Below are 25,391 nucleotides of genomic sequence, written 5' to 3' on the forward strand. Positions count from 1 at the left end.
TGATATCAGCAGATCTTTGATTGCATTGGCTACTTGCATCACAGCAGCCCCAACAGTAGATTTGCCCACTCCAAATTGATTCCCGACAGACCGGTAGCTTTCTGGCATTGCAAGCTTCCACAGGGCTATTGCCACTTGTTTCTCAACTGTGAGAGCTGCTCTCATCTTAGTATTCTTGCGCCTCAGGGCAGGGGAAAGCAAGTCACAAAGTTCCATGAAAGTGCCCTTACGCATGTGAAATTTTCACAGCCACTGGGAATCGTCCCAGACCTGCAACACTATGCAGTTCCACCAGTCTGTGCTTGTTTCCCGGGCCCAGAATCGGCGTTCCACCGCATGAACCTGCCCCATTAGCACCATGCCCATTAGCACCACATTGCCAGGGCCCGTGCTTTGAGAGAAGTCTGTGTCCATGTCCTCATCACTCTGGTCACCATGCTGATGTCACCTACTCACCCGGTTTCACTTTGCCAGGTTCTGGTTCTGCATATACTGCTGGATAATGCGTGTGGTGTTTAATGTGCTCCTAATTGCCAAAGTGATCTGAGTGGGCTCCATGCTTGCCGTGGTTTGACGTCTGCACAGAAAAAAGGCACGTAACGATTGTCTGCCGTTGCTCTGATGGAGGGAAGGGCGACTGACGACATGGCTTACAGGGTTGGCTTACAGAGAATTGAAATCAACAAAGGGGGTGGCTTTACATCAAGGAGAAACAAAAACAACTGTCACACAGAATGGCCCCCTCAAGGATTGAACTCAAAACCCTGGGTTTAGCAGGCCAATGCTCAACACAATGCTCAACCCGCTGAGCTGTCCCTCCCCCCAGTATTTCAGGCAGGACTGAATCTCTGTTAAACTTTTCAAGGTGCCCCTGACAGACCTCACTGAAACAATTGTCAGCCGTTGATTTCATGAAGGGAGGGAGAGGGGAGCAAATGAATACAAAATAAATCTGGTCTATTTCTTGTTTTGATCCACTCCATCTATCTTTTACATCTTTGGCTGGCAGCAGACGGTGCAGTAGGACTGCTAGCCATCCTCATCTCCTGGCTGCTCGGCAGAAGATGGTGCAATAGGACTACTAGCCATCCTCAACTCCTGCCTGCTTGCCATAAGACGGTACAATAGGACTGCCGGCAGGACTAAAGAGAATGACCTGGTCAAGTCACTCCTATTTTAGTCCCTGCGCCCATGTCTGCCCAGGCACTTCTGACCGACCTTACCGAGGCAGCCAGGAGCACCTCAGACATGATGACGATGGTTATCAGGCCTATTGCACCGTCTGCTGCCACAAGGCAATGGGTTGCTGCTGTGTAGCAATGCAGTACCGCGTCTGCCAGCCCCCAAGAGACATACGGTGACGGTGAGCTGAGCGGGCTCCATGCTTGCCGTAGTATGGCGTCTGCACAGGTAACTCAGGAAAAAAGGCACGAAACAATTGTCTGCCGTTGCTTTCACGGAGGGAGGGCCTGACGACATGTACCCAGAACCACCTGCGACAATGATTTTGCCCCATTAGGCATTGGGATCTCAACCCAGAATTCCAATGGGTGGCAGAGACTGTGGGAACTGTGGGGATAGCTACCCACAGTGCAACACTCTGGAAGTCGACGCTAGCCTCAGTACTGTGGAAGCACTCCGCCGAGTTAATGCATTTAATGCACTTAGAGAATTTTGTGTGGGGACACACACAATCAACAAGAAAAAAGGATTTCTAAAGAACCGACTTCTATAAATTTGACCTAATTTCGTAGTGTAGACATACTCTTATAGTAACTTCAGCTCTTTAGTGATTTCAGCTCTCTTTGTCCATGTCCCTGAGCAATGCTAAAAGCCTTGAATGGTCCAATGTTTTAGCATCGCTAAGGGACAGAGGCTTGTCTACACATGGAATTGGACTGACTGAACTATAGTACATGGGTTTACAAACCAGTTTAGTTACATTGGTGCAACTCCCTTGTGTAGAGGCTTTTATTGTGGTTTAGGACTGATGCTTTATATCAAGTTAGTGAGAAATCACCTAACCTAAATTAATATAGGGCTCTTTAATACAGAAATAAGAGTGTCCACATGGACACCAATTTAACTCCATCAGCATCTAAACTCATTTAGTTAAATTGGTGCAGTTTTCTCATGGAGACAAGCCCGCAGATGAAATCAACAAAACTGAGCCCTGCTGACACTGTGTTGGGAGAGGTGCCTGTTTTATCTGGGCCCTTTAATCTGGCTTTACCTGCAGTGTAAACAAGGCCTAAGTAGTGCAGTGAATAGCTAGGTTTCAGAGTAGCAGCCGTGTTAGTCTGTATTCGCAAAAAGAAAAGGAGTACTTGTGGCATCTTAGAGACTAACAAATTTATTTGAGCATAAGCTTTCATGAGCTACAGCTCGCTTCAAGGCATCCGATGAAGTGAGCTGTAGCTCACAAAAGCTTATGCTCAAATAAATTTGTTAGTCTCTAAGGCGCCACAAGTCCTGCTTTTCTTTTAGTGAATAGCTAGTATTCCTAGTAATTACTGTCTGTGATAAATATTCACAAGTGGCGTGTGAGCAGAAGAGCTGGAAAACCACTGTAAAAACCACAAACTGTAGAATTATGGCCACTAATTCTTGTCGACAGTTTAAACATATTCTTACTGGAACAAAACAATCAACGATTGTGTAAGAGCCATAAATACTCTGCTGTGCTGAGGTGCAGAAAGAGGGCAGAATTTCACCCAACACCCTGATCCTAAGACTGTACCTCCAAGACATTGAAAAGATCTTCTAGTTCTCATCTACCGGGGAGACAGGGCAGGGTTGGTTCCTGCAGCACATTCTCCACTTCCTTATCTCATCCTGCTTTGAATGACTTGCGCAATGGGGTTTCCACCACTTCCTTTGAAGAGGTCTCAGTCCTGTTAATGGATTTAGAGGACAAATGTCTGATGCTGTGTAGATGGTTCTCTCCTGGTGGGGTCTTAACTTTTTTTCTCTGAATACTATAAAGTTTCCTTTCATACATGGTGACTTTGAGGCTGTATCTATTGACATTTTTATCTTAATAAAGTCACATCTTAATACACAGAACCTAAGCTGGTTGATTCCTGGGCACCAAGCTCAACCTCATGCAAAGTTCGAGTTCCCCAATGTGCTGGGATGAAATCTTACTCAGTCTCCCTCATTTGTATTGTGCAGCATGGCCCTTGCTTGTCCTCCCATGACCTGGGCCCCAGATCTGCCAATGCCCCTCAATCCTGCCCTGCAGCCCACTGATATTCCAGCCCTGGGCTCCCCGCACAGCTCTGCCAATGCCCCTCAGTCCTCCCCTGCAACCCTCTTGCTGTTCCAGTCCTGGGTTCTCCACACAGCTCTGCCAATGCTCCTCAGTCCTGCCCTGCAGCAGAATCTGCTGTTTCAACCAAAGGCTTCCCACACAGCTTCATCCTATCATAAGAACGGCCATACTGGATCAAACCAAAGGTCCATAGCCCTGTATCTTGTCTTCTGACAGTGGCCAATGCCAGGTGCCCCAGAGGGAATGAACAGAACAGGTAATCATCAAGTGATCCATCCCCTGGCACCTACTCCCAGGGCTACACACAGGGCTCCTATTTCTTTCAGTCTCATAGTATTTAAGGATGGTAGATGGATGGATTAGATAGATAGTGTAAGGGTTTATTGCAAACAGACCCTATGTATTCAGAGCCAACCACTGTCTCAAACGATGCACCAATTAAAAAGACCCAGGAAATGCTCATACCTCCTAAGTAACACTCATACTGTATAAGGGACACCTAGGGTGGCCATATGTCCTGTTTTGGCTTGGACAGTGCCTTTTTTAAGCCCTGTCCTGGGCGTCCTGAATTTTTTGGCAAAACTGGGCATTTGTCCTTTGCTTTTGCCGACTGATCATCAGTTGGCAAGAGCAAACTGGACGGGAGGGGGGCCTTAAACCAGCCCTGTGCAGTGTCCCGTTTTCCCTTTGGGAAAATATGGCCACCCTACAGACATCCGATATAAGGAGGCATGAGCTGATCAGTCATGTTGGAGCACTGAGGGGGAGTAGGAACCAGTTCCTCATTCCAGATGGAGTTCAAAGGTCTAAACTGGCTGAGTCACATGTAACTCTCCCAGGGTACAGGAGGGGAGCAAGTGGATTCAGCAGTTGAGGGAGGTAAGCAGGGCAGTCCCGTTCATGGCCAGTAGGAGGAGACTGTTGGTACAGCTCCCTAGGTGGTCCCACTACCCGCTGTTTCATAGTCATTCTTCAGTACACGCCAGGCACCTCCAGCATCCCTGACACATTTACACCTTGTCCACATGGGGAAGTTAGTGCGCACTAAGCTATAATAAAAAGAAAAGGAGGACTTGTGGCACCTTAGAGACTAACCAATTTATTTGAGCATGAGCTTTCGTGAGCTACTGCTTTCGTGAGCGATGAAGTGAGCTGTAGCTCATGAAAGCTCATGCTCAAATAAATTGGTTAGTCTCTAAGGTGCCACAAGTCCTCCTTTTCTTTTTGCGAATACAGACTAACACGGCTGTTACTCTGAAACCTAAGCTATAGTGTGACTTTAAAGTGCACTAGCTACTCTGCACTAACTCCCTGTGTGGACACTCTTACTGTGCACCAAGAGTGCACTCGGGAAGTTTAGCTTGATGCACTTTTAAAGTGTATTAAGCTATTGTGCAAAGACTTACTCCTGGGACATCTAATGGGGCTGTGTTTCATTCAGGGCTCCCTCCCTAACTGTTCCTTCAGCTAGGGAGGCTTGTTCCCCCCAGTCCTCAAAAAAGGTTGTGGGGCTGAACTCCAGCTCTCAGGAGCCCCACATGGGATCGAATGGATGTCTAGGTCACCCAGTTGGAGGCCCTATGTCTTCCCTGGGTCCTGGGTCCCCTGCATCTCACCCTCATCTCCTCCAAGCACCACCCAACCCAGTACAGCAGTGCCATGGGAGTCAAGATGCCAGTGCTTTCACTGCCAGTGCCTGCTCAGGGGACACCCATCAAGAAGGATTCTCATCTCAGGGCATAAGGGGTAGGGTGAGCAATAGAGCCCAGGGTGGCATTATCTACCCCGGGGAAACCCTAAAGGACCCATAGGAGAGGATGTGTGTCCCTATCTGCGTCTCAAAAGCCAATCCTGGACTAGAGAGCTATAGGTGGGGTCTAGCGGAAAATTGAGTCAGAGATGGCTTGCCCCAGCCACTGAGGAGATCCGCGCAGGGGGGGTCCCACTGACTTTGGGGCAGGGGGGACCATGAGGTTCTGTGGGGTGCAGAGGAGGGAGGTTCCTTCTCTCTATACCTTTGTGAGGTCCATGTTTGCTCATTCTAGTTTCACTTCATGTTCCTCTCTCAGTATTTTTCCCCCTGATAAGAAGGCAGCAAACCCTCAGCTTCCCTTTCTGCCCACTCAGTGGGGTTCCTCAAACTCCAGTGCTGCTTGCCAGTCCCAGCAGAGAATTTATATGCTCTTTGTTTGTGTCTGGCCACCTCCAAAAACACCTAATTCCTGTGCTCGTGATTACATGTGAAACCCAAAGTCACTGACTGGGAGAGGCCATGAGCCCAACAGGGGAAACCAGCCCCGGAACTACAGATGGTAAGGGGGATTTTATCTCTGCTCTGCTGGGGGATGGATGGTGGTAATGACGGCTGGAAAAGGGAATGGCCAAAGACCGATGGAGAAGTCAGAACAATAGAAGAGCCTTACAGAAATGGGTGATCCAAGAAGAGAGAGCATGAGATAGAGGTGTGGAGAGGGAAGGGAAGGAGAGAGGGACAAGAACTGGGGGTGAGATGGGAAGGAAATTGGCAGGGGAGTGAGGAGAGAAAAGCCAAAGCAAAGAAGGGGAGCAAGAATGAATTTTGGAAAAGGAAGAAATGGAATAGAAGCAGTGAAGGAACAGACAGTGAGGAGAGAGAAGAGGAGAGAGGTAGAAGAAAAGGAAAGACAAAAGAGTAATGGGGGAGAAGAAGAGATGGCTCCTGTGAGCACACAAGAGGAAAACCTATCAAGTGCCTCCAGGCACTGTGCTAGAAACAGACCCTCCTGCTCCTTTGGCTCTGGTCTGTGTGATTGCTGCCTGGTGTATTTCAGCCCCTGCAGAGAAGAGGGGAGGCTGCCCCTGGCTGAGCACCTGGGTTGTTCCCGTGATCTCTATCCTGATCCTCAGTGTCTGTTTCATCTCCAGCATCCTCGGTGGGTTCTGGCTGCTGCTTATTCAGCTGGATTGGAAAGAAAAGCAAATAAAATGCAATAAGCAGGGATTGTATGGCTCTCTGGGGGATTGGTCCCTCCCCCTGTGGGGGATGTTATGAAAGGATTTGTCCTGCTTTTTCCCTCAGCCCTAACTTACAAAAATAAAGAGGTTCCCAGTGAAATGAGTGGCTGGTATATTCAGAACCAGGAAAGGGAAATGCACATTCACATGGTATGTTGACAGCCGGTGGAACTCACTGCTGCAGGGGGTCATTGAGTCAGATACAATACCAGGGTTTAAAGAGGAACGGGATACATTTATGTGGAGCAGCAACATTGGTGCTGCTGCTAGCATGGATAGAGGTACTAGCCAACCTGTTTCAGGGCATGATCTGGTCACTGCGAAGATCGGGTAGAATCCCCCTTTCGTCCAGTCTGGGATTATACTGCACAATGAGGCACAAGATGTGAGGATGCACCTTCCGGTGGGGCACTTGGCAAGAGACAGACCAAGAGTCTGTCCTCTCCCTCCAGATCCGGTTCCCCTCTTCCAATGGCTAGTGCTATAATTCTGGTTTTCTTCCTCTCCGTATCTGTAGTTACCTGGCGTTGGGACACTAAGACACAGCACGAAGAGCAAGAGAAACTGTCTTGGCTGCTCCGGTATCTGAAGGAAAAATCTTGTGTCTCAGAGGGTCAGGCAGGGACAGGTCAGTATGAATGAAAGTGGGCAGAAATGACTCTCCACCACGTGCAATTCCCTTCCTTTCTGGGACCTGGACTCTGATTTAAACTCCTGTGTAGACTGAAGAGATCCTCACCTTGGGTGGGGCTGGTAATCAAGTGAGATCACACAAACCAGCCAGTTGAGCCCTGACTTACGTGGATGGGTAAACAGGCAGTAACACAGCGAGAGCTGGAGGGAGTGGTGCTGGAGGCTCAGTGGCAGGTGCTGTTTTTGCTGAGACTGTGATGAAGGTCTATTTTGGGAGAATTTTCCATCTGGGAAAATCAAAATTAAAGGTTTTGGTTTGGGGAATGGGTAAACATTTAGTTTCAATTGAAACTGTCAAAATGAAATGTTTGGTATTTCTGAGTCAAATTTTTTCAGAACGTTTTGTTCCTTAAAGTTTCAATATTTCAACTTTTCATCCCGATTGAGGATGAATACAAATGTCAAAATATTGTTTTTTCCCTTGGGACAATAATTCTCTTTTTTGCTCCACTTTAAAGAATAACTTAACAAATGTCTCCTTTTTGTAATTTACACAGCCTTAGCTCAAACTTATATACAAGGAGAGCTGTGTGAATAACTGAGTTTTTGATTTACTTGGCACATCAAAAAAGTTGGAAGAAATTCATCTTGGGTCAAAAAAAACTGACCCAGAACTGATTGACCAGAAATGAAACATTTCATTTTGGTTTTGAGTTTTTAAAGATTTCTTAAAAGAAAACTGATGTAAAATTTAAAACAAGAAGTTAATTTGACGCAAATTCTCAAAATGTTTCCTTTGACCCAAATCTTCATTTTTTGGTGAACGAAAGTTGCATTCAAAAACTTTCACGCATCTCTACTTACAAGAGGGAGACAAAAGTTAAAAATGTTTTCTTTTTTCCCTAAGAAATCCCAAAAGAGAACCATATCTTAAAAGGAGTTATACTTTAAACATATATCTCCATAAAAATAATCAGGGTGAAATCATGACCCTATTGAAGTCAATATGAGATTTGCCTCTGACTTTATTGGAACCAGGATTTCATGCTAAGTGTTTAAATATTTTATTTTCTAAGTCTGTGACTACAATCTGGTCTGCTCTAATGCCCAAACTATGAGATAAAGTGAGTCAGTAAACAGTGACCTTATACGTTCATTTATCAACAGAGCAGTCCAGCTGACAGTCAGACAGAGGGCCAGGTCTGCCCCTTTATTCATAGCCAGTTGCACCTTACTTCAGAAATAGTCCCATTCACTTCAGTCAGCTTTCCAGTGGAATAAGGTACCACTACTTCTGCCTAGCTCTTGTATAGTCCTTTTTTATCAGTAGGTTTCAAAGCACTTTGTGAAGGTGGGCAGTATCATTGTCCTCAAATTGTAAATGGGGAAACTGAGGCAAGGGTTTTACACAGGGTCTCCCAGAAGGCCAGTGGCAGAACTGGGAACAGAACCTAGAACTCCAGTCCAGGGTTCTGTCTACTAGGCAACTCAATGTGAGTAATAGTGGCCAAACAAGATCTTGTGAAGAAGGCAAGAGGTTGCAATAGGGATCATGTCCTCATTGGCGGTAGAGGTACAGATTGTCCATTCAAAATGTATAGTTTTGCCTCTCAATTAATTAAAAGTTGAGCTCTTAAGAAGTCAAACACAATTCGTCTTGCTCGATACAGGAGTAATGATGAAATTCTAGGGCCTGTGACATACAGGAGGCAGGAGGTCAGAGTAGATGATCTAATGGCCTTAAAGTCTATGAATCTGTGGAACTTATGTGTTTTTCTTGTGTGTATGTCGGAGTTAAGGCTTACATGACAGTTTTTGAAGCTGTTGGTGTGACCAATGTGTTGTGGAAGGAGGACAGTAATAGGTAAGAGTTGTAAAGTTTTCTCTTGGTGTCAGTAGAGAAACAGAAGTGTGGTTGTTGACCTGAACTGTTTGTGCTGTAGATTTTCAGCCTTTGAGGAAAATGTTCTTGAAGTAGAACAAAGCAACAATAATTAACATTAAAGAAAGATTTTTCTGTGTGAATTTTCCTAGTTTTAAAAGAAACTGTTATAACTGGACATGAAAACTAAAAAAGCAAATAATGCAGAACGTTGCAAATAACAATGCCAATGTAGTGAAGAACACAGTGACTGCAGTGAGTGTTCTTACATGGTGAAATGTCGAGTTTGATTAAATGAAGCCACTGCAGCTTGGCAAATGTGCTGTCACACATAAAAGACATATGGCAATACGTAGTAAAGGATGGCCTCATAGTTTAAATGGGCACTTTCAAATTGGTAATGCTGAAGTCGGTGTTGACATTAGAATCAGCAGGGTCCCCATTATTCTCCATTAGACACAAATCTCTGGTGCATCCTTAACTATGGCTTTATTACCACTCCACCATAACATGACAAATTAGAGGCTGTCGGAAGAGAGAGCAACGGTGGAAGACTGACTAAAAGGAATGAGTTTTGAGGAGTGATTTGCGGCAGGAGCCCATGGAGGTCAAGTAGGATAGTCTAGGTTTCGAGGACACAGCGACAAAAGGTGCAGAGATATTTGTGGAAGAAGACCAGGAGAGTGATGAGATAAGCTGAAGTGGCTGAATGTAGGAGTAGAAAGCGACTATAGATGAGATGGAGATAGGGGCAGAGTTGTGGAGGCCCCTGAAGGTGAGGGTGAGGGGTTTGAATCTGACCCAGCAGAATAACAAAGCCAATGTGGAGACTCAAGTGGGAAAGGATAGGGAGATGAAATGGCAGCAATATTATATATAAGGGACACAGTATGAAACTTGGGGAGGCCAGAGAGGGGTAGGTGCAGCAGTCAAGATTACAGAGAGATGGCCACAGCTTGGAATGAGGATTTGGCAGTAGCAATGGAGAGAGAAAAGGACTGGCAGTGTTGAGCAGCAGGATGGATTTGGGGATAAAGGAGGGAGAGACAGAGGAGTTAAATACTGTATATACAAAGATTACAGGTCTAAGTGGGGGATACTGAAATTGTTATTTATGATATAGATGGGAGCAGAGGAGGTTTTCTCTAGGGGAGCTCATGAATCGAATGGAGAGAGGTGGGAATGAATGGTTCGTAAGGGTGAGAGAAAACGTCATAGCAGAGACAACACATGAAGCCATTGAAGTGGATGAGGTCATCTAGGGGTGGGGTGTGGAGTGAGAAGAGTGAGGAACTCTGAAGGAAAAGGACAGAGGGGGAGAAGGTGAAGGAGGAGACACTAAGGGAGAGGCTGCCACAGCAAGCACATAAGCAGGAAGGGAAACAGTCCAGCACAGAACTAGTTAGTGTGTGTTAATGGTCTACCAGTGCCTCCAGGGGGCAAGCACAATGAGGGAAAGAACTGACCAGGAGGGATTTAGGGGGAAGAATTAGGTATAAAAAAGACCAAGTAGGAGAAAAAATAATTCAGGCTGATGGTCGTGAATCATTTCCTCACCATGAAGGCCTCTGTTAGTCCCCATTGCTTGAGATATGTGTGGAATGAAGATGAACTGGATGGACCTACCCTGTACTGGCCCTGGGGACTGAACTGGGTGTCACCTAACGAGTCCTTTCCATTTTTATTTTCCATGTTTCATTCTTCTCTCCCCTCACAGAGCAAGTCTGGATGTGCTGCCCCAAGGGCTGGGAGCCCTTTCAGGCCAGCTGCTACTACTTCTCGAAAGACTTGATGACCTGGGATGACAGTGAGAGGAACTGCACAGAGATGGGCTCCCACCTGGTGGTGATCAACACAAGAGCTGAGCAGGTAACTTGCTGAGACTCAGGCTCCTCTGGGCACTCAGAGTGTAGCCCTGAAGAGGATGTTTGGGCTCTGTGTTCATTCAATCCTGGGCTTCCTCATCCATCACATCCAGCACCACCACACCCCACAGGGACCCCCGTCTCCTACTGTCTGCCCAGGGACTGCACCTGGTGGAAATTTTATTTTATTTTTATCCAGGATTTCATCTTCACTTGGGCAAATGGAACAGTTACAGGCCACCAACGAAGGAATTACTGTATTGGTCTGACTGATCAGGAGAAGAAAAGACAGTGGCGCTGGGTGGATGGGACTCCATATAACAATACTGCAGCGTGAGTATTTCCTGGGATGGAGACCACTTACCACCCTCCACATAGTTCCAGGGTTAGTATACAAAGTAGTGTGTGTGTGTGTGTGTGTGAGCACCTTACCCACGACTGGAACTAACTATATCTGGTCTAATAGAGAGAAGATTTACAAAGGGAATATGGATACAGGCTATGAATGAATTTTAGAGAACTGAAGAAGAGGAGTGTTTGTGGCTGATTCAAGTGTTGTAATTCTCCTGCTCCTCTTATCATCGCCAGCTACAACTCTTTCCCCTGCAATGTTTATAATGATGCATCTCTAACACACGAGCTTCTCTCTTTTACAGATTCTGGAGACCTGGGGAACCCAGTCATCACACCAATGAGAACTGTGCTGTCATGTATGTGTCAGGAGAACAAAATGAATTTGTTAACAGGAATTGGAATAACGTCCCTTGTTCCGATACATTTCATCGAATTTGTGAGACTGCAGTGCTTAGATTTTGAGGAAGAACCCCCATCCTAGATGGGAATCTGGAGAGTCCGCCTATCTCTCGCTTGGGTCAGCTCCCAGAGAGATCTGGTGGGAGAGTTTGGATCAGCCCTGGGCTATCATGACATTGGGCTTAGGTGGTGGATGATGACGTTGGGGCCCAAACTCTCTCACTAGATGGAACTAGTGGTTCCCAGACTTGTTCCGCCGCTTGTGCAGGGAAAGCCCCTGGCAGGCCGGGCCAGTTTGTTTACCTGCCGTGTCAGCAGGTTCAGTGGTAGCCAGTACATCCCTTGGCCCGCGCCGCTTCCAGCAGCTCCCGTTGGCCTGGAACAGCAAACCGCGGCCACTGGGAGCCGTGATTGGCCGAACCAGCGGACGTAGCAGGTAAACAAACCGGCCTGGCCCACCAGGGGCTTTCCCTGCACAAGCGGTGGAACAAGTCTGGGAACCACTGCACTAGATCAATTTTGGAGAAATCTGAAAACTGCTGAAAATATCTAACTGGAAAAAGCCAAAGTGCAATGAGCTCTGCCTGCGATGTCATTGAAGCTCCCAGGAGACTGGTGGAGGAGGCGGGCTGGGAAAGGCAAGACCAGTGGGTTTGCCCTGGGAAATGTTGAAAGGGGGTTTCCTGTTCATATTAACCTTCCCAGTCCTGGTCAAGGTAACAACTTACCAAGAATAAGGTCCTGTCCATGCTGCAAAATTAACTTGGTCTGACCTTCTTTCCCCTTGACTCTGCTACAACTCAATTCCCCCTTGTAACTGAGATGGGGCTTTGTCCATGTCCCTGAGCAATGCTAAAATCCTTGAATGGTCCAACACTTTAACGTCACTCAGGGACAAGGGCTTGTCTATACATGGAATTGGGCTGACTGAACTACATAGGTTTACAAACAGTTTAAAGTTCCATTGGTGCAACTCTCCTGTGTGGAGGCTTTTAGGTTTAGGACTGATGCTTTATATCAAGTCAGTGAGAAATCACCTAACCTAAATTACTGTAGGGCTCCTTTATACAGAAATAAGAGTGTTCACAAGGAGGGGGTTGCACCAGTTTAAGCCAGTCAATGTTGTAGGAAAGAGACATGGCCTCCCTCGGAGATTGACAGGAAGGGACGGCCAAACACCTGCTGGTGGGTGGAACTAGGAAGGTCACACCCACCACACTGGAAGCAGAGGGGTGACACCGGAACAGGAAGTATAAAAGGCAGGCCCTGTCGTCCAGTTGGGCTGGAGCTGTTGAGGGAGACAGGTGCTTCCACCCTGCTGCTGGGTCAGGAGCAGAGATCTGCTGTCCTGAGAACTCTTCTGAGCTGCCAGACCCAGCCAGCACTGAGGAGATGAAGGTTGACCCTGGGTTTCAGGTACACCCGGAGGGGAGGAGAAGAAGTGACCCAGGAACAGCTGACTCCAGTCTGGCGTGTTGCTGCCTGAACCAAGGTCAGCGTGCTGCGGCTGGATCCCTGCTGACCCAGTAGTGGAACATGCTGCCACTGTTGGGGCTGGTGGAGTTGGGTGGGCCTAGGTCCCTCTGCAACCCCACCCTGGGGGTGGCAGCCTCCCCACCATAGGCCAAGAGGCCTGTGGTTGTCTGCTGTCTGCCTGAGCCAGTGCATCAGGCAATAGACTGTCTGATGCTCTGCCCCACCACATGGGTCAGAGAAACCCTCCTGAGGCCCTAGACTATTTGGTGCCCTGCCCTGCCTGAGCTCATAGACTATTTACTGCTCTGCCTGGCCTCATGTCTGAACCTCCAATCTGTTTGGTGCCCTGCCCTGCCTCCGGGCCTAGGCTTATAGACTATTCAGTACTCTCTACTGTCTAAGGATTTGAGCCCTAGAGACAGTTAACTTCCCCCTTTTACAGACTGCTGTTCTAGGTGTGTGATGGAAAAGATGAGTGGCCTCCCTGGGAGATTGACAATGAGGGATGGCCATACACACATATATGCCTACAAGCGTCTAATCTCATTTAGTTAAACTGGTGCTGTTTTCTCATGGAGACAAGCCCACAATTGAAATCAACAAGATCGAGCCCTGCTGACACTCTGTTGGGAGACATTCCTGTTTTATCTGGGCCCTCTAATCTGGCTGTATTGGCAGTGTAGACAAAGCCTAAGCAGTACAGTGAATAGCTATTATAATATTTATTATTGTCTGATACTCATACTGCTGTGTGAGCAGAAGGGCTGTAAAACCTCTTTTAAAAACCCCAAACTGTAAGAATTATGGTCACTGATTCTTGTCAACAGTTTAAACAGCTCACGAAAGCTTATGCTCTAATAAATTTGTTAATCTCTAAGGTGTCACAAGTCCTCCTTTTCTTTTTGCGGATACAGACTAACACGGCTGCTACTCTGAAGCCTGTCATTGAGCAATACAGTTTCCACCACTTGCCTTGAAGGGGTGTCCATCCTGTTAATGGATTTAGAGGATGAATGTCTGATGCCTTGTAGATGGTTCTCTCCTTTTTTTCTCTTAATACTGTGAAGTTACCTTTCATGTATGGACACTTCATGGCTATATCTATTTATGTCTTTACTGTATCTTAATAAAGTCACATAACAGAACCTAAGCTGGCTTACTCCTGGGCACCAAGCTCAACCTTCTGCAAAGTTCAAGTTCCCCAATGTTCCGGGATGAAATCTTAACCAGTCTCCCTCATTCATATTGGGGAGCACGGCTCTCGCTCATCCTCCCATAGCCTGGGCCCCAGCTCTGCCAATGCCCCTCAGTCCTGCCCTGTGGTCCTCCTTGTATTCCAATTCAGGGCTCCACACAGAGATTCATGGCCAGCAGGAGGAGACTGTTGGCTCAGCAGCCTACGAGGTCCCACTACCAGGTGTATAATAGTCATTCTTCAATACACTCCAGCACCTCCAGCAGTCCAGACACATTTAGTCGTTGTCCACATGGAGAAGTTAGTGCATACCAAGCTATAGTGTGACTTTACAGTGCACCAGCTACTCTACACTAACTCCTTCTCTCTATACCTTTGAGGTTTATTTTTGGCTCATTTTAGTTTCATTTTATGCTCACCTCTCAATATTTTTCCCATGTGATAAGAAGTAATGCAAGAGGCAGCAAAACCTCAGCTTCCCCTTGTGCCCACTCAGTGGGGTTCCTCAAACTCCAGTGCTGCTTGCCAGTCCCAGCAGAGACTTTACATGCTCCCTGTTTGTGTCTGGCCACCTCCTCCTCAGCTCAGCATCCCCGTGCTGGTGACTACATGTGAAACCTGAAGTCACTGATCTGGGAGAGGCCATGAGCCCAACAGGGGAAACCAGCCCCGGAACTACAGATGGTAAGGGGGATATTAACTCTGCTCTGCTGGGGGATGGATGGTGGTAATGACGGCTGGAAAAGGGAATGGCCAAAGACCGATAGAGAAGTCAGAACAATAGAAGAGCCTTACAGAAATGTGTGATCCAAGGAGAGAGAGCATGAGATAGAGGTGTGGAGAGGGAAGGGAAGGAGAGAGGGACAAGAACTGGGGGTGAGATGGGAAGGAAATTGGCAGGGGAGTGAGGAGAGAAAAGCCAAAGCAAAGAAGGGGAGCAAAAATGAATTTTGGAAAAGGAAGAAATGGAATAGAAGCAGTGAAGGAACAGACAGTGAGGAGAGAGAAGAGGAGAGAGGTAGAAGAAAAGGAAAGACAAAAGAGTAATGGGGGAGAAGAAGAGATGGCTCCTGTGAGCACACAAGAGGAAAACCTATCAAGTGCCTCCAGGCACTGTGCTAGAAACAGACCCTCCTGCTCCTTTGGCTCTGGTCTGTGTGATTGCTGCCTGGTGTATTTCAGCCCCTGCAGAGAAGAGGGGAGGCTGCCCCTGGCTGAGCACCTGGGTTGTTCCCGTGATCTCCATCCTGATCCTCAGTGTCTGTTTCATCTCCAGCATCCTCGGTGGGTTCTGGCTGCTGCTTATTCAGCTGGATTGGAAAGAAAAGCAAATAAAATGCAATAAGCAGGGATTGTATGGCTCTCTGGGGGATTGGTCCCTCCCCCTGTGGGGGGTGTTATGAAAGGATTTGTCCTGCTTTTTCCCTCAGCCCTAACTTACAAAAATAAAGAGGTTCCCAGTGAAATGAGTGGCTGGTATATTCAGAACCAGGAAAGGGAAATGCACATTCACATGGTATGTTGACAGCCGGTGGAACTCACTGCTGCAGGGGGTCATTGAGTCAGATACAATACCAGGGTTTAAAGAGGAACGGGATACATTTATGTGGAGCAGCAACATTGGTGCTGCTGCTAGCATGGATAGAGGTACTAGCCAACCTGTTTCAGGGCATGATCTGGTCACTGCGAAGATCGGGTAGAATCACCCTTTCATCCAGTCTGGGATTATACTGCACAATGAGGCACAAGATGTGAGGATGCGCTTTCCTGTGGGGCACTTGGCAAGAGACAGACCAAGAGTCTGTCCTCTCCCTCCAGATCCAGTTCCCCTCTCCCAATGGCTAGTGCTATAATTCTGGTTTTCTTCCTCTCCGTGTCTGTAGTTACCTGGCGTTGGGACACTAGGACACGGCACAAAGAGCACGAGAAACTGTCTTGGCTGCTCCGGTATCTGAAGGAAAAAACTTGTGTCTCAGAGGGTCAGGCAGGGACAGGTCAGTATGAATGAAAGTGGGCAGAAATGACTCTCCACCACATGCAATTCCCTTCCTTTCTGGGACCTGGACTCTGATTTAAACTCCTGTGTAGACTGAAGAGATACTCACCTTGGGTGGGGCTGGTAATCAAGTGAGATCACACAAACCAACTAGTTGAGCCCTTCCTTATGTGGATGGGTAAACAGGCAGTAACACAGCGAGAGCTGGAGGGAGTGGTGCTGGAGGCTCAGTAGCGGGTGCTGTTCTCTCTCAGATACTAAGGATAGTCTATTTTGGGAGAATTTTCCATCGGGAAAATCAAAAGGTTTTGATTTGAGCAATGGCTAAACATTTAGTTTTCTGTTTGCTGGTGCCTTGTTAAAGACTGCAATGATCAGCTCTGCTATTTGAAGTCTGAGTGGTTAATTGCTCCCAGCTGGTGACGAACACAGGTCATCCTGTAACCATCTCCTTAAGCAGCTCTCACTGTAGGGGGGGTGGAAAAAGCTGCATGATCAGGTAGACTTCAACTTGAGTGACATATGCTAGAGGTCTCATGCTGCCAAGACTAAGTCTTGGAATATCTAAATATTATAGATGACAATTTCCTAACTCAAACAGTTTTGCATCCACTATGAGGGAATTCTATATAAAAAAAATTTTCTTGACCGATGAAGAATTGATCACAGCATTAAAGATTAATGGTAATTTAGATACAAATGATCATGACTTGATCAGATTCATAATATGCAAACAGAATAAAGTCAAAACCAGTAATACATATATATATATATATGGTGCTAAAAGAACCAATTTCACAAAGCAATTATGAGCCATATGCACAGGGAGGAAGAACTTAATCAGGAAAATGTAACTGCAAATTGTGTATTGTTTAACAACACTTTATTAGATGCCTGAAAAGCCACAATACTACACTTGAGGAAGAAAGTCATATTGGTTAAAATATTTACCTGGTTTGGAGGGGAAGTGAAGGCAGCTATAAAAAATAATATAAAACAAGCAAAAGAAAGTGGAAGTTGCAAGTAATGAATATATATATATATATATATATATATATATATATATATCAGAAACTAGGTGTTGGGGGCTTTCCCTTCACCCCTCTTCCCCTCCCCCCCCCCACCCCCGGTTCTTGTCACGCAGACAGAAAGCAGAAGATGGGAAGTCCGAAGTGCAGGCAATGCGATGTTTATTGGGGTTAGTTTCAAGCAAGCATATCCATAGCTCTGACCCCCCAGTGTCCTTCCCCCCACCCCACCGCCCCCCCTTAACAGGCATAAATATACCTGTAGTTCACACCCTTGGTTCCACCTCTTACAATTTATGGTCACGTTCCACTTTGGGGGGTTGTGCATCTGGGGGCTTCATCCCACCTTTTTTGTATCCCATGGGAGGGGTAAGGAATGAGGTTGTGTTTTGGTTTGGGACAGGTATTTCTTTGGCCTGAGTGTTTCTTATACCTTCCCCTCCCATCCCCCTTGCCTCTCCCGACTGGTTGCTTGATCTTGCCTTGAGATAGGAGTCAAGGCAGTCTTCAAGTGTGCGCTCATATATTATACTCCCACCATACCCATTAACACTTTTGCTCTATCCCTTATCTTTCTCATTATATTAACAAACCCATCTGGCTGGGCAGAAGCAACACACAGTATCGTTGTTCACACATATTAGTAAGGATGTAAGTGTATCAAAAAATCAAACTGGCAAACTAGACCCAAAATTCTATCTCAGGCAAATCTATAGGCCGGAATCACTAACACTTCTAACACTAGGAATTATAGAAAATTGATAACAGAAGCAAAGGGACACAAGGAGAAATTTATGGCCAGCAGAGTTAAGGACTATAAGCAGTTTAAATATATTGGGAATCCTAACAATGATATTGTACCTTTACTAGATGGAAATGGTAGTTATCAAAATAATGCAGAACAGACTGTTTATTGAACATTTCTGTTCTGTATTTTGAGGGAAAAACAGATGATGCAGCCATATCCTATGACAACTCTTTCCATTCCACTAATATCTCAGGTGAATGTTAAACAGCAGCTACTAAAATTGGACATTGTAAAATCAGCAGAGCCAGATAACTTGCATCCAAGAGTCTTAGAAGAGTTGGCAGAGAAACTTGCTGGACCGTTAATGATGACTTTCAATAAGTCAGTGAAATGCCAGGGAAGTTTCAGAAGACTGGAAGAAAGCTAATGTTGTGCCAATATTTTAAAAGTGTAAATGGGATGACCTGTCTAATTATATGCCTGTCAGTCCGACTTCAATTCCAGGCAAAATAATGGAGCAGCTGATAACTTCCTAATTTTCCCAGGGATGCTCGATTCCAGCTCTGCCACAGGCCTCGCCCCCACTCCACCTCTTTCCCCAAGACCCCACCCCACCTCTTCCCACCCCCTCCCCCCAGCACCTCCTGCACGCTGCTATACAGCTGATCTGCAATGGGCAGGAGGTGCTGGGAGAGAGGGGGAGGAGCTGATCGGCGGGGCCGCTGGTGACTGCTGAGCACCCAGTGTTGTTTTCCCATGGGTGCTACAGCCTCAGAGCACCCACGGAGTCAGAGCCTATGAAAGGTGGATTATAAAGTTAATGCCAAGCAACATGAGTTTATGGAAAATAGAAACTGTCAAACTAGATATTACTTCTTGTGAGATTACAAGTTTAGGTGATAAAGGTAATACCGTTGATGTAATATACATACATTTTGGGAGGCATTTAACTTGGTACTGCATGACATTTTGATTAATAAACTTGAACAATATAATTAATATGGCACATATTAAATTAATTAAAAACTGGCTAAATGATAGGTCTCAAAAAGGGATCATTGAACAGGTGTTTTTCCAGTGGGATCCTGCAGGATCAGTTCTTGGTGCTATGCTATTTAAAATTTTTATTAATGATCTGGAAGAAAACATAAAATCATCACCGATCAAGTTTGCAGATGACACAAAAATTGCGGGGAGTGATAAATAATGAAGAGGACAAGTCACTGATTCAGAGCAATCTGGATTGCTTGGTAAACTGGGCACAAGCAAATATGTGTTTCAGTAAGGCTAAATGTACATGTATACATCTAGGAACAAAGAATGGGGGACTCTATCCTGGGATGCAGTGACTCTGAAAAAGATTTGAAAATGTGCCCTCAGTACAACACTGTGGCCAAAAAAGCTAATGCAATCCTGGGGTGCATAAACAGGGGACTCGAATAGGAGTAGAGAGGTGATTTTACCTCCATATTTAGCACTGGTGAGACTGCTGCTGAAATACTGTGTCCAGTTCCAGTGTCAACAAAGATGTTGATAAATTGAAGGGATTCAGAGAAGAGCCAAGAGAATGATTAAAGAATTGGAAAACATGCCTTATAGTGACGGACTCAAGGAGCTCAACCTATTTAGCTTAACAATTAGCAGGTTAAGGAATGACTTGATTACATTCTATAAGTATCTTCATGAGGAACAAACATTTAATAATGGGCTCTACAATCTAGCAGACAAAAGTATAACAAGGCTGGAAGATGAAACTAGACAAACTCAGAGTGTAAATAAGGCATATATTTTTAACAGTGAGGATAATTAACCAGTGGAACAATTTACCAAGGGTTCTGGTGGATTCCCCATTACTGACCATTTTTAAATGAAGATTGGATGTTTCTCTAAAGGACATATGTTTGGGGAAGTTCTATGGACAGTGTGATACAAGAGGTCGGACTAGATGATCACAAAAGTCCCTTCTGGCCTTGAAATCTACGAAAAAACAGTTTCAATTGAAAATGTCAAAATGAAATCTTTGGTATTTCTGAATCAAAATATTTCAGAACTTTTTGTTCCTCAAAGTTTCAATATTTTGACTATTCATCCTGAGTCAGGATAAAAAGAAATGTCAACATATTGGCATTTCCCTAGGGCTGAAAATTCATTCTCTCTCTCTTTTTTTTTTTAATTTATTTATTTGCTTCTTCTTTTTTATCCTCTCTAAAAAAATTACTTTTTAACATCTAATTCTTGTAATTTATACAGCCTTAACTCCAACACACATACAAGGAGAGTTGTATAAAACAATTCAATTGACCGAAAATGATACATTTCATTTTGTGTTTGAGGTTTTTTTAAACATGTCTAAAATAAAATTGAAGTAAAACTGAAAACAAAAAGTTGTTTTTATTTGAAAAATCAAACTCTTCCATTTGGAAAATATTGTAATGAAAAGTTTCATTTTTTTCAGAATTTGTTTTCTTTTTGACCAAAACAATCTGGTGGATTTGACACAAATTCACTAAATGTTTTGGTTGGCCCAAATCTACATTTTTTTTTTTTTTTTGGTGAAAAAATTTCATTTGAAATACTTTGCCCAACTCTATACACAAGAGGAAGATAGATGTTAAAAGTGTTTTCTTTTTTCTGAGAACTCTAAAAAGAGCAATAACTTAAAAGTGTAGCTCCTTCTTTTAAGAATGTTCCCCCAGAAACAATAAGGGTGAAATCCAGGGCCTATTGAAGTCAATAAGAATCTTGCCATTCAGTTTAGTAAAACCAGCATTTCACCCTACGGGCCTAAATATTTCATCTAAGTCTGTGGTGATAATCTGATTTCCTCTAAGGCCCAAAATAAAATAAAATAAAATAAAATGTGTCATTAAACTTTAACAGTAACCTCAGACCTTCATGTATCAACAGATCACCCCTTCTGACTTTTGGACAGTCCATGCATTTGGGAAGTTATTCTGCCTTAATGTTGCTGTGATCACTGTTAAGGTTTTGTGTTGGATGCAAGTTTGATGAAGCTGGGGTACGTATTGCTTTCAGTATCTGTTTGCGATGGAAGCAAAAGCCTTATGGAGTACTGGAGTATGTTACAGACAACATGAAAGAGGAAAGAAACGCAGGAAACCTTGCTGTTAACTTATTTCCATGTTTTTGAGGTTCTAAGATGATGGGTGGGGTATGTCTTGATGCAGCCTTAACTGTCACTAAACAAAGCTATGATTTGTATCGATATGTAAATTGCTCACATACCTTGTTGCCAAGTGCAGTCATCAAAACCTTACAGCTGATGAGTCTCCAAAATAGATTTTATACAACATAGTTATATTTTGGGCATTAGAGCAAGTCAGATTATATAGAAAGAAATGTGAAAAAAATATTCCAAGAGTTACTGTTTTAACGAGACTTTTTTTTCAAAGTTCAATCCATCCTAGTAAGATACACTTCTCTTCGGATTCAGTAGGTAGGGGAAAAAACTCTCCCATGTGTGTATGTCGGAGTTCAGGGGGTATGACAGTTTGTACAAGAAGGACACACCAGTTAAAAATTCTCTTTTCGTCAAAGAAAATCTCAATGCAAAGGCATATGTTAAAAGCACACTTAACATATGCATCTTTCTTATATGCATGTTGGAGTTAAGGCTGACTGGTAGTTTATGAAGCCATGGGTGTGAACAATGTGCGGTGGAAGGAGGATAGGAATTGGTAAGAGTTGTAAAGTTTTCTGTTGGTGTCAGTAGAGAAACAGAAGTACGGTTGTTGACCTGAAAGGGTTTATTTTCTAGCTTTTCACCATGTGAAGAAATTGTTATTAAAGTAAAACAGTACAATCATAATTAACAAAAAACAAAGATTTTTCTGTGTGAATTTTCCTATTTTTTAAAAGCAGCTGTGTAAACTGGACATCAAAAATAAAAAGTAAATACATTGCCTTACAAAGAACAATGCCAACATACTCAAGTTTCAGAGTAACAGCCGTGTTAGTCTGTATTCGCAAAAAGAAAAGGAGTCCTTGTGGCACCTTAGAGACTAACCAATTTATTTGAGCATGAGCTTTCGTGAGCTACAGCTCACTTCATCAGATGCATCTGATGAAGTGAGCTGTAGCTCACGAAAGCTCATGCTCAAATAAATTGGTTAGTCTCTAAGGTGCCACAAGGACTCCTTTTCTTTTTGCGAACATACTCAAGAACACAGTGGCTGCAGTGAGTAGTCAGCTATGGAGAAATGTTGACATTCAATTAAATGCAGTCACTGCAACTTGGCAAATGTGTTGTCACACATGAAAGACATAGTAGGGCAATATGTGGTAAAGACAGGTTTCAGAGTAACAGCCGTGTTAGTCTGTATTCGCAAAAAGAAAAGGAGTACTTGTGGCACCTTAGAGACTAACCAATTTATTTGAGCATGAGCTTTCGTGAGCTACAGCTCACTTCATCAGATGCATACCGTGGAAACTGCAGCAGACTTTATATATACACAGAGAATATGAAACAATACCTCCTCCCACCCCACTGTCCTGCTGGTAATAGCTTATAGTAGTAAATAGTGGTAAAGAGTGTCCTCCTCAATTAATGTGGCACTTCCAGATTAGCAATGCTGAAGTCAATGTTCACCATAGAATCTACAGTGTCACTGGCATATGATGAATCTTCTTCCATGTATAGATATACATATATAGATAGATATGTCTAGCAACATAGGTTGCTGGCTAATACACACTGTCATATCTTTACTGCAGTGCTTTCAAATTGGCAGAGCACACATCAGTTATGAAACAAAAAATATTTTTCTCTGAAATTCCAAAATGGAAAAATATATAAATGGTATTTGCGTAAACTATAGATAGACACGGGAAGGGTATCTGTATGGGAAGTTTATTCTAGATTCTTTCATGTGTACTCTTGCAAAAGTGAGACACTAGGGCTCCAATAACAAAACACACCCATTTCTATATCCAAAATATTGTTAAATTCAGTTACTCTCTTACAGATTCCATTTAGATAGAAAATTAAAAGCCTGCTATGCTCTATTTTGTGTGTTCCAGTTTTTTTGTATAGTAAAATATCTAGCAGATATTCCTATTCTTTTCCCATTAAACACAAATTTCTGATGCAACCTCGACTATGGCTTCATTACTGCCCCACCATAATATCACAAATTAGAGACAGTCAGGAGAGAGGGCAATGGTGGAAGACTGACTGAAAGGAATGAGTTTTCAGGAGTGATTTGAGGCAGGAGCACATGGTCGAGGAGGATATTCCAGGTATCAAGGGCATAGTGAGAAAAGGTGCAGAGTTGCTTGTGGAAGGACAGAAGAGTGATGAGATAAGCTGAAGTGGGTGAACACAGGAGTAGGAGGCAACTATAGATGAGATGGGTCAAAGCTCTGAAGGGCCTTGAAGGTGTGGTGAGTGTTTTGAATCTGACACAGAAGAAGAACAAAAGCCAATGAAGAGACTCAGGTGGGGAGGGATCAGGAGAAGAAATGGCAGCAGCAAGCTGGATGGATTTGAGGGCATAATATGAAACCTGGAGATGTTACAGAGGGGTAGGTGCAACAGTCAAGATTAGAGAGAGATGACCAAGGCATGGGCTGAAGAATTGGCAGTAGGGATGGAGAGAGAGGGAGGAAAGGACTGGCAGTGTTGGGCGGGCACCTGGATGTGAGGATAAAGAAGAGAGAGAGACAGAGGGGTCAAATATGACACAAAGGTTGCAAGCCTAAGTGGCTGAGAGGATGGTGAAATAGTTGTCAATGATATAGAAGGGAGCAGAAGAGGGTTTCACTGGGGCAGCTCTGGGTCAAATGGAGAGAGGTGGAATTGAATGGAGGGTATATTTTTTGAACCAACATAGCAAAGACAACATGTGAAGCCATTTGGGTTGATGAGGTCATCTATGGGGTAGGGTGTAGATTGAGAAGAGAATGAGACCAGTAATGGATCCATGAATGAAATGGTTAGAAGGGGAGAAAGTGGAGGAGGAGACACTAAGGGAGAGGCTGCTGGAGCAAGCACAGAAGGAGGAGGGGTGTAGTTGAGCACAGAATTGGTTATTGTGCATTAATCGTCTACAAGTATATAGAGGGAGAAAGCACCAAAGTGGGGAAGGAATTGATTGGGAAAGGTTTCAGGGGGGAAATTTTAGTATAAAGAGGAAGAAGAAGTAGTAGAAAAAAAAACTCAGTCTGGAAGTGATGAATTATCACCTGATTCATCATAGAAATGTAGGACTTGAAGGGAATTTGAGAGGTCATCTAGTTCACTCCCCTGCACTAAGGCAGGACTAAGTATTATCTAGATCATCATCTGGTGTTTGTCTGCCCTAATCTTTAAAACTTCCAGTGACAGAGATTCCACAACCCGCCTAGCCTAGGCAATTTGTTCCAGTGCTTAATTAATGTGGCAGCTAGGAAGTTTTCCTAATGTCTAACCTAAATCTCTCTTGCTGCAATTTAAGCCCAGTACTTCTTGTCTTGTCCTCAATGCGTAAGGAGAACAATTTATCACCCTCCACTTTATAACAACCTTTCACATACAGTACTGACGACTGTTATCATGTGTTCCCTAAGTCTTCTCTCCAAACTGAACAAACCTAATTATTTCAATCTTTCCTCATAAGTCATGTTTTCTAGTGGTTCTCAAACATTTGTATTGGTGAGCCCTTTCACATAGCAAGCCTCTGAGTGTGACCCCCTTTATAAATTAAAACCACATTTTTTTATATTAAGCACTATTATGCTGGAGGCAAAGTGAGGTTTGGGGGTGGAGGCTGACAGCTCATGACCCCCACGTAATAACCTCGCAACCCCCTGCAGGGTCACAACCCCCAGTTTGAGAACCCCTGTTCTAGATCTTTAATCATTTTTGTTGCTCTCCTCTGAACTTTGTCCAATTTGTCCACATCTTTCTCAAAGTGGGGTGCCCAGAACTGGACACAATACTCCAGCTGAGGTCTTATCAGTACAGACTAGAGTGGAAGAATTACTCTTCATGTCTTGCTTACAACACTTCTGCTAAAACATCCCAGAATGATGTTCCCTTTTTTGCAACAGTCTTATATGGTTAACTTATATTTAGTTTGTGGTCCATTATAACCCCCAGATTCTTCTATGCAGCACTCTTTCCTAGGCAGTCATTTCCCATTTTATGTATGTGTGCAACTGTTTATTCCTTCCTGAGTGTAGTACTTTGCATTTCTCCTATTGAATTTGATCTTATTTATTACAGACCATTTCTTCAGTTTTTCAAGATCATTTTGAATTTTAATTCTGTCCCCAAAGCACTTGCTCCTCCCAGCTTGGTATCATCCGCAAACTCTGTAAGTGTACTTTCTATGCCATTATCCAAATCACTGATGAAGATATTGAATAGAACCAGACCCAGGACAGATCCCTGTGGGACCCCACTTTACATGCCTTTATAGCTTCACTGTGAACCATTGATAACTGCTGTCTGATTATGGTTTTGCAACAAGTTATGCATCCATCTTATAGTAGGTTCATCAAGGCTGTATTTTTCTAGTTTGTTTATGAGAAGATCCTGTGAAACA

General features: G+C 44.3%; 1 protein-coding gene and 1 long non-coding RNA gene across 4 annotated transcripts; both read left to right on the top strand.

Annotated features, from left to right (window-relative positions):
- The first annotated feature begins 5,444 nt into the window (after positions 1-5,444).
- On the top strand, positions 5,445-13,945 carry LOC144259214 (C-type lectin domain family 4 member E-like). 3 transcript variants are annotated; one of them, XM_077807401.1, is made up of 7 exons: positions 5,445-5,586; positions 6,786-6,896; positions 10,501-10,652; positions 10,848-10,981; positions 11,305-11,358; positions 12,818-12,893; positions 13,792-13,945. In XM_077807401.1, exons 1-6 carry the CDS (start codon positions 5,547-5,549, stop codon positions 12,885-12,887), a joined length of 561 nt encoding a protein of 186 aa, XP_077663527.1. In that variant the 5' UTR covers positions 5,445-5,546; the 3' UTR covers positions 12,888-12,893; positions 13,792-13,945. The 3 variants fall into 3 exon arrangements, with proteins under 3 accessions (XP_077663527.1, XP_077663526.1, XP_077663525.1); XM_077807400.1 differs by having other exon boundaries at positions 12,818-13,945; XM_077807399.1 differs by having other exon boundaries at positions 11,305-13,945.
- A 725-nt stretch (positions 13,946-14,670) lies between these two features.
- On the top strand, positions 14,671-20,973 carry LOC144259216 (uncharacterized). Its single transcript, XR_013344831.1, has 3 exons — positions 14,671-14,756; positions 15,956-16,066; positions 20,752-20,973. It is a non-coding gene; the product is annotated as an uncharacterized LOC144259216 (long non-coding RNA).
- The last annotated feature ends 4,418 nt before the right edge of the window (positions 20,974-25,391 follow it).

Source organism: Eretmochelys imbricata, chromosome 1, assembly GCF_965152235.1.
Source record: "Eretmochelys imbricata isolate rEreImb1 chromosome 1, rEreImb1.hap1, whole genome shotgun sequence".
Taxonomy (NCBI): domain Eukaryota; kingdom Metazoa; phylum Chordata; order Testudines; family Cheloniidae; genus Eretmochelys; species Eretmochelys imbricata.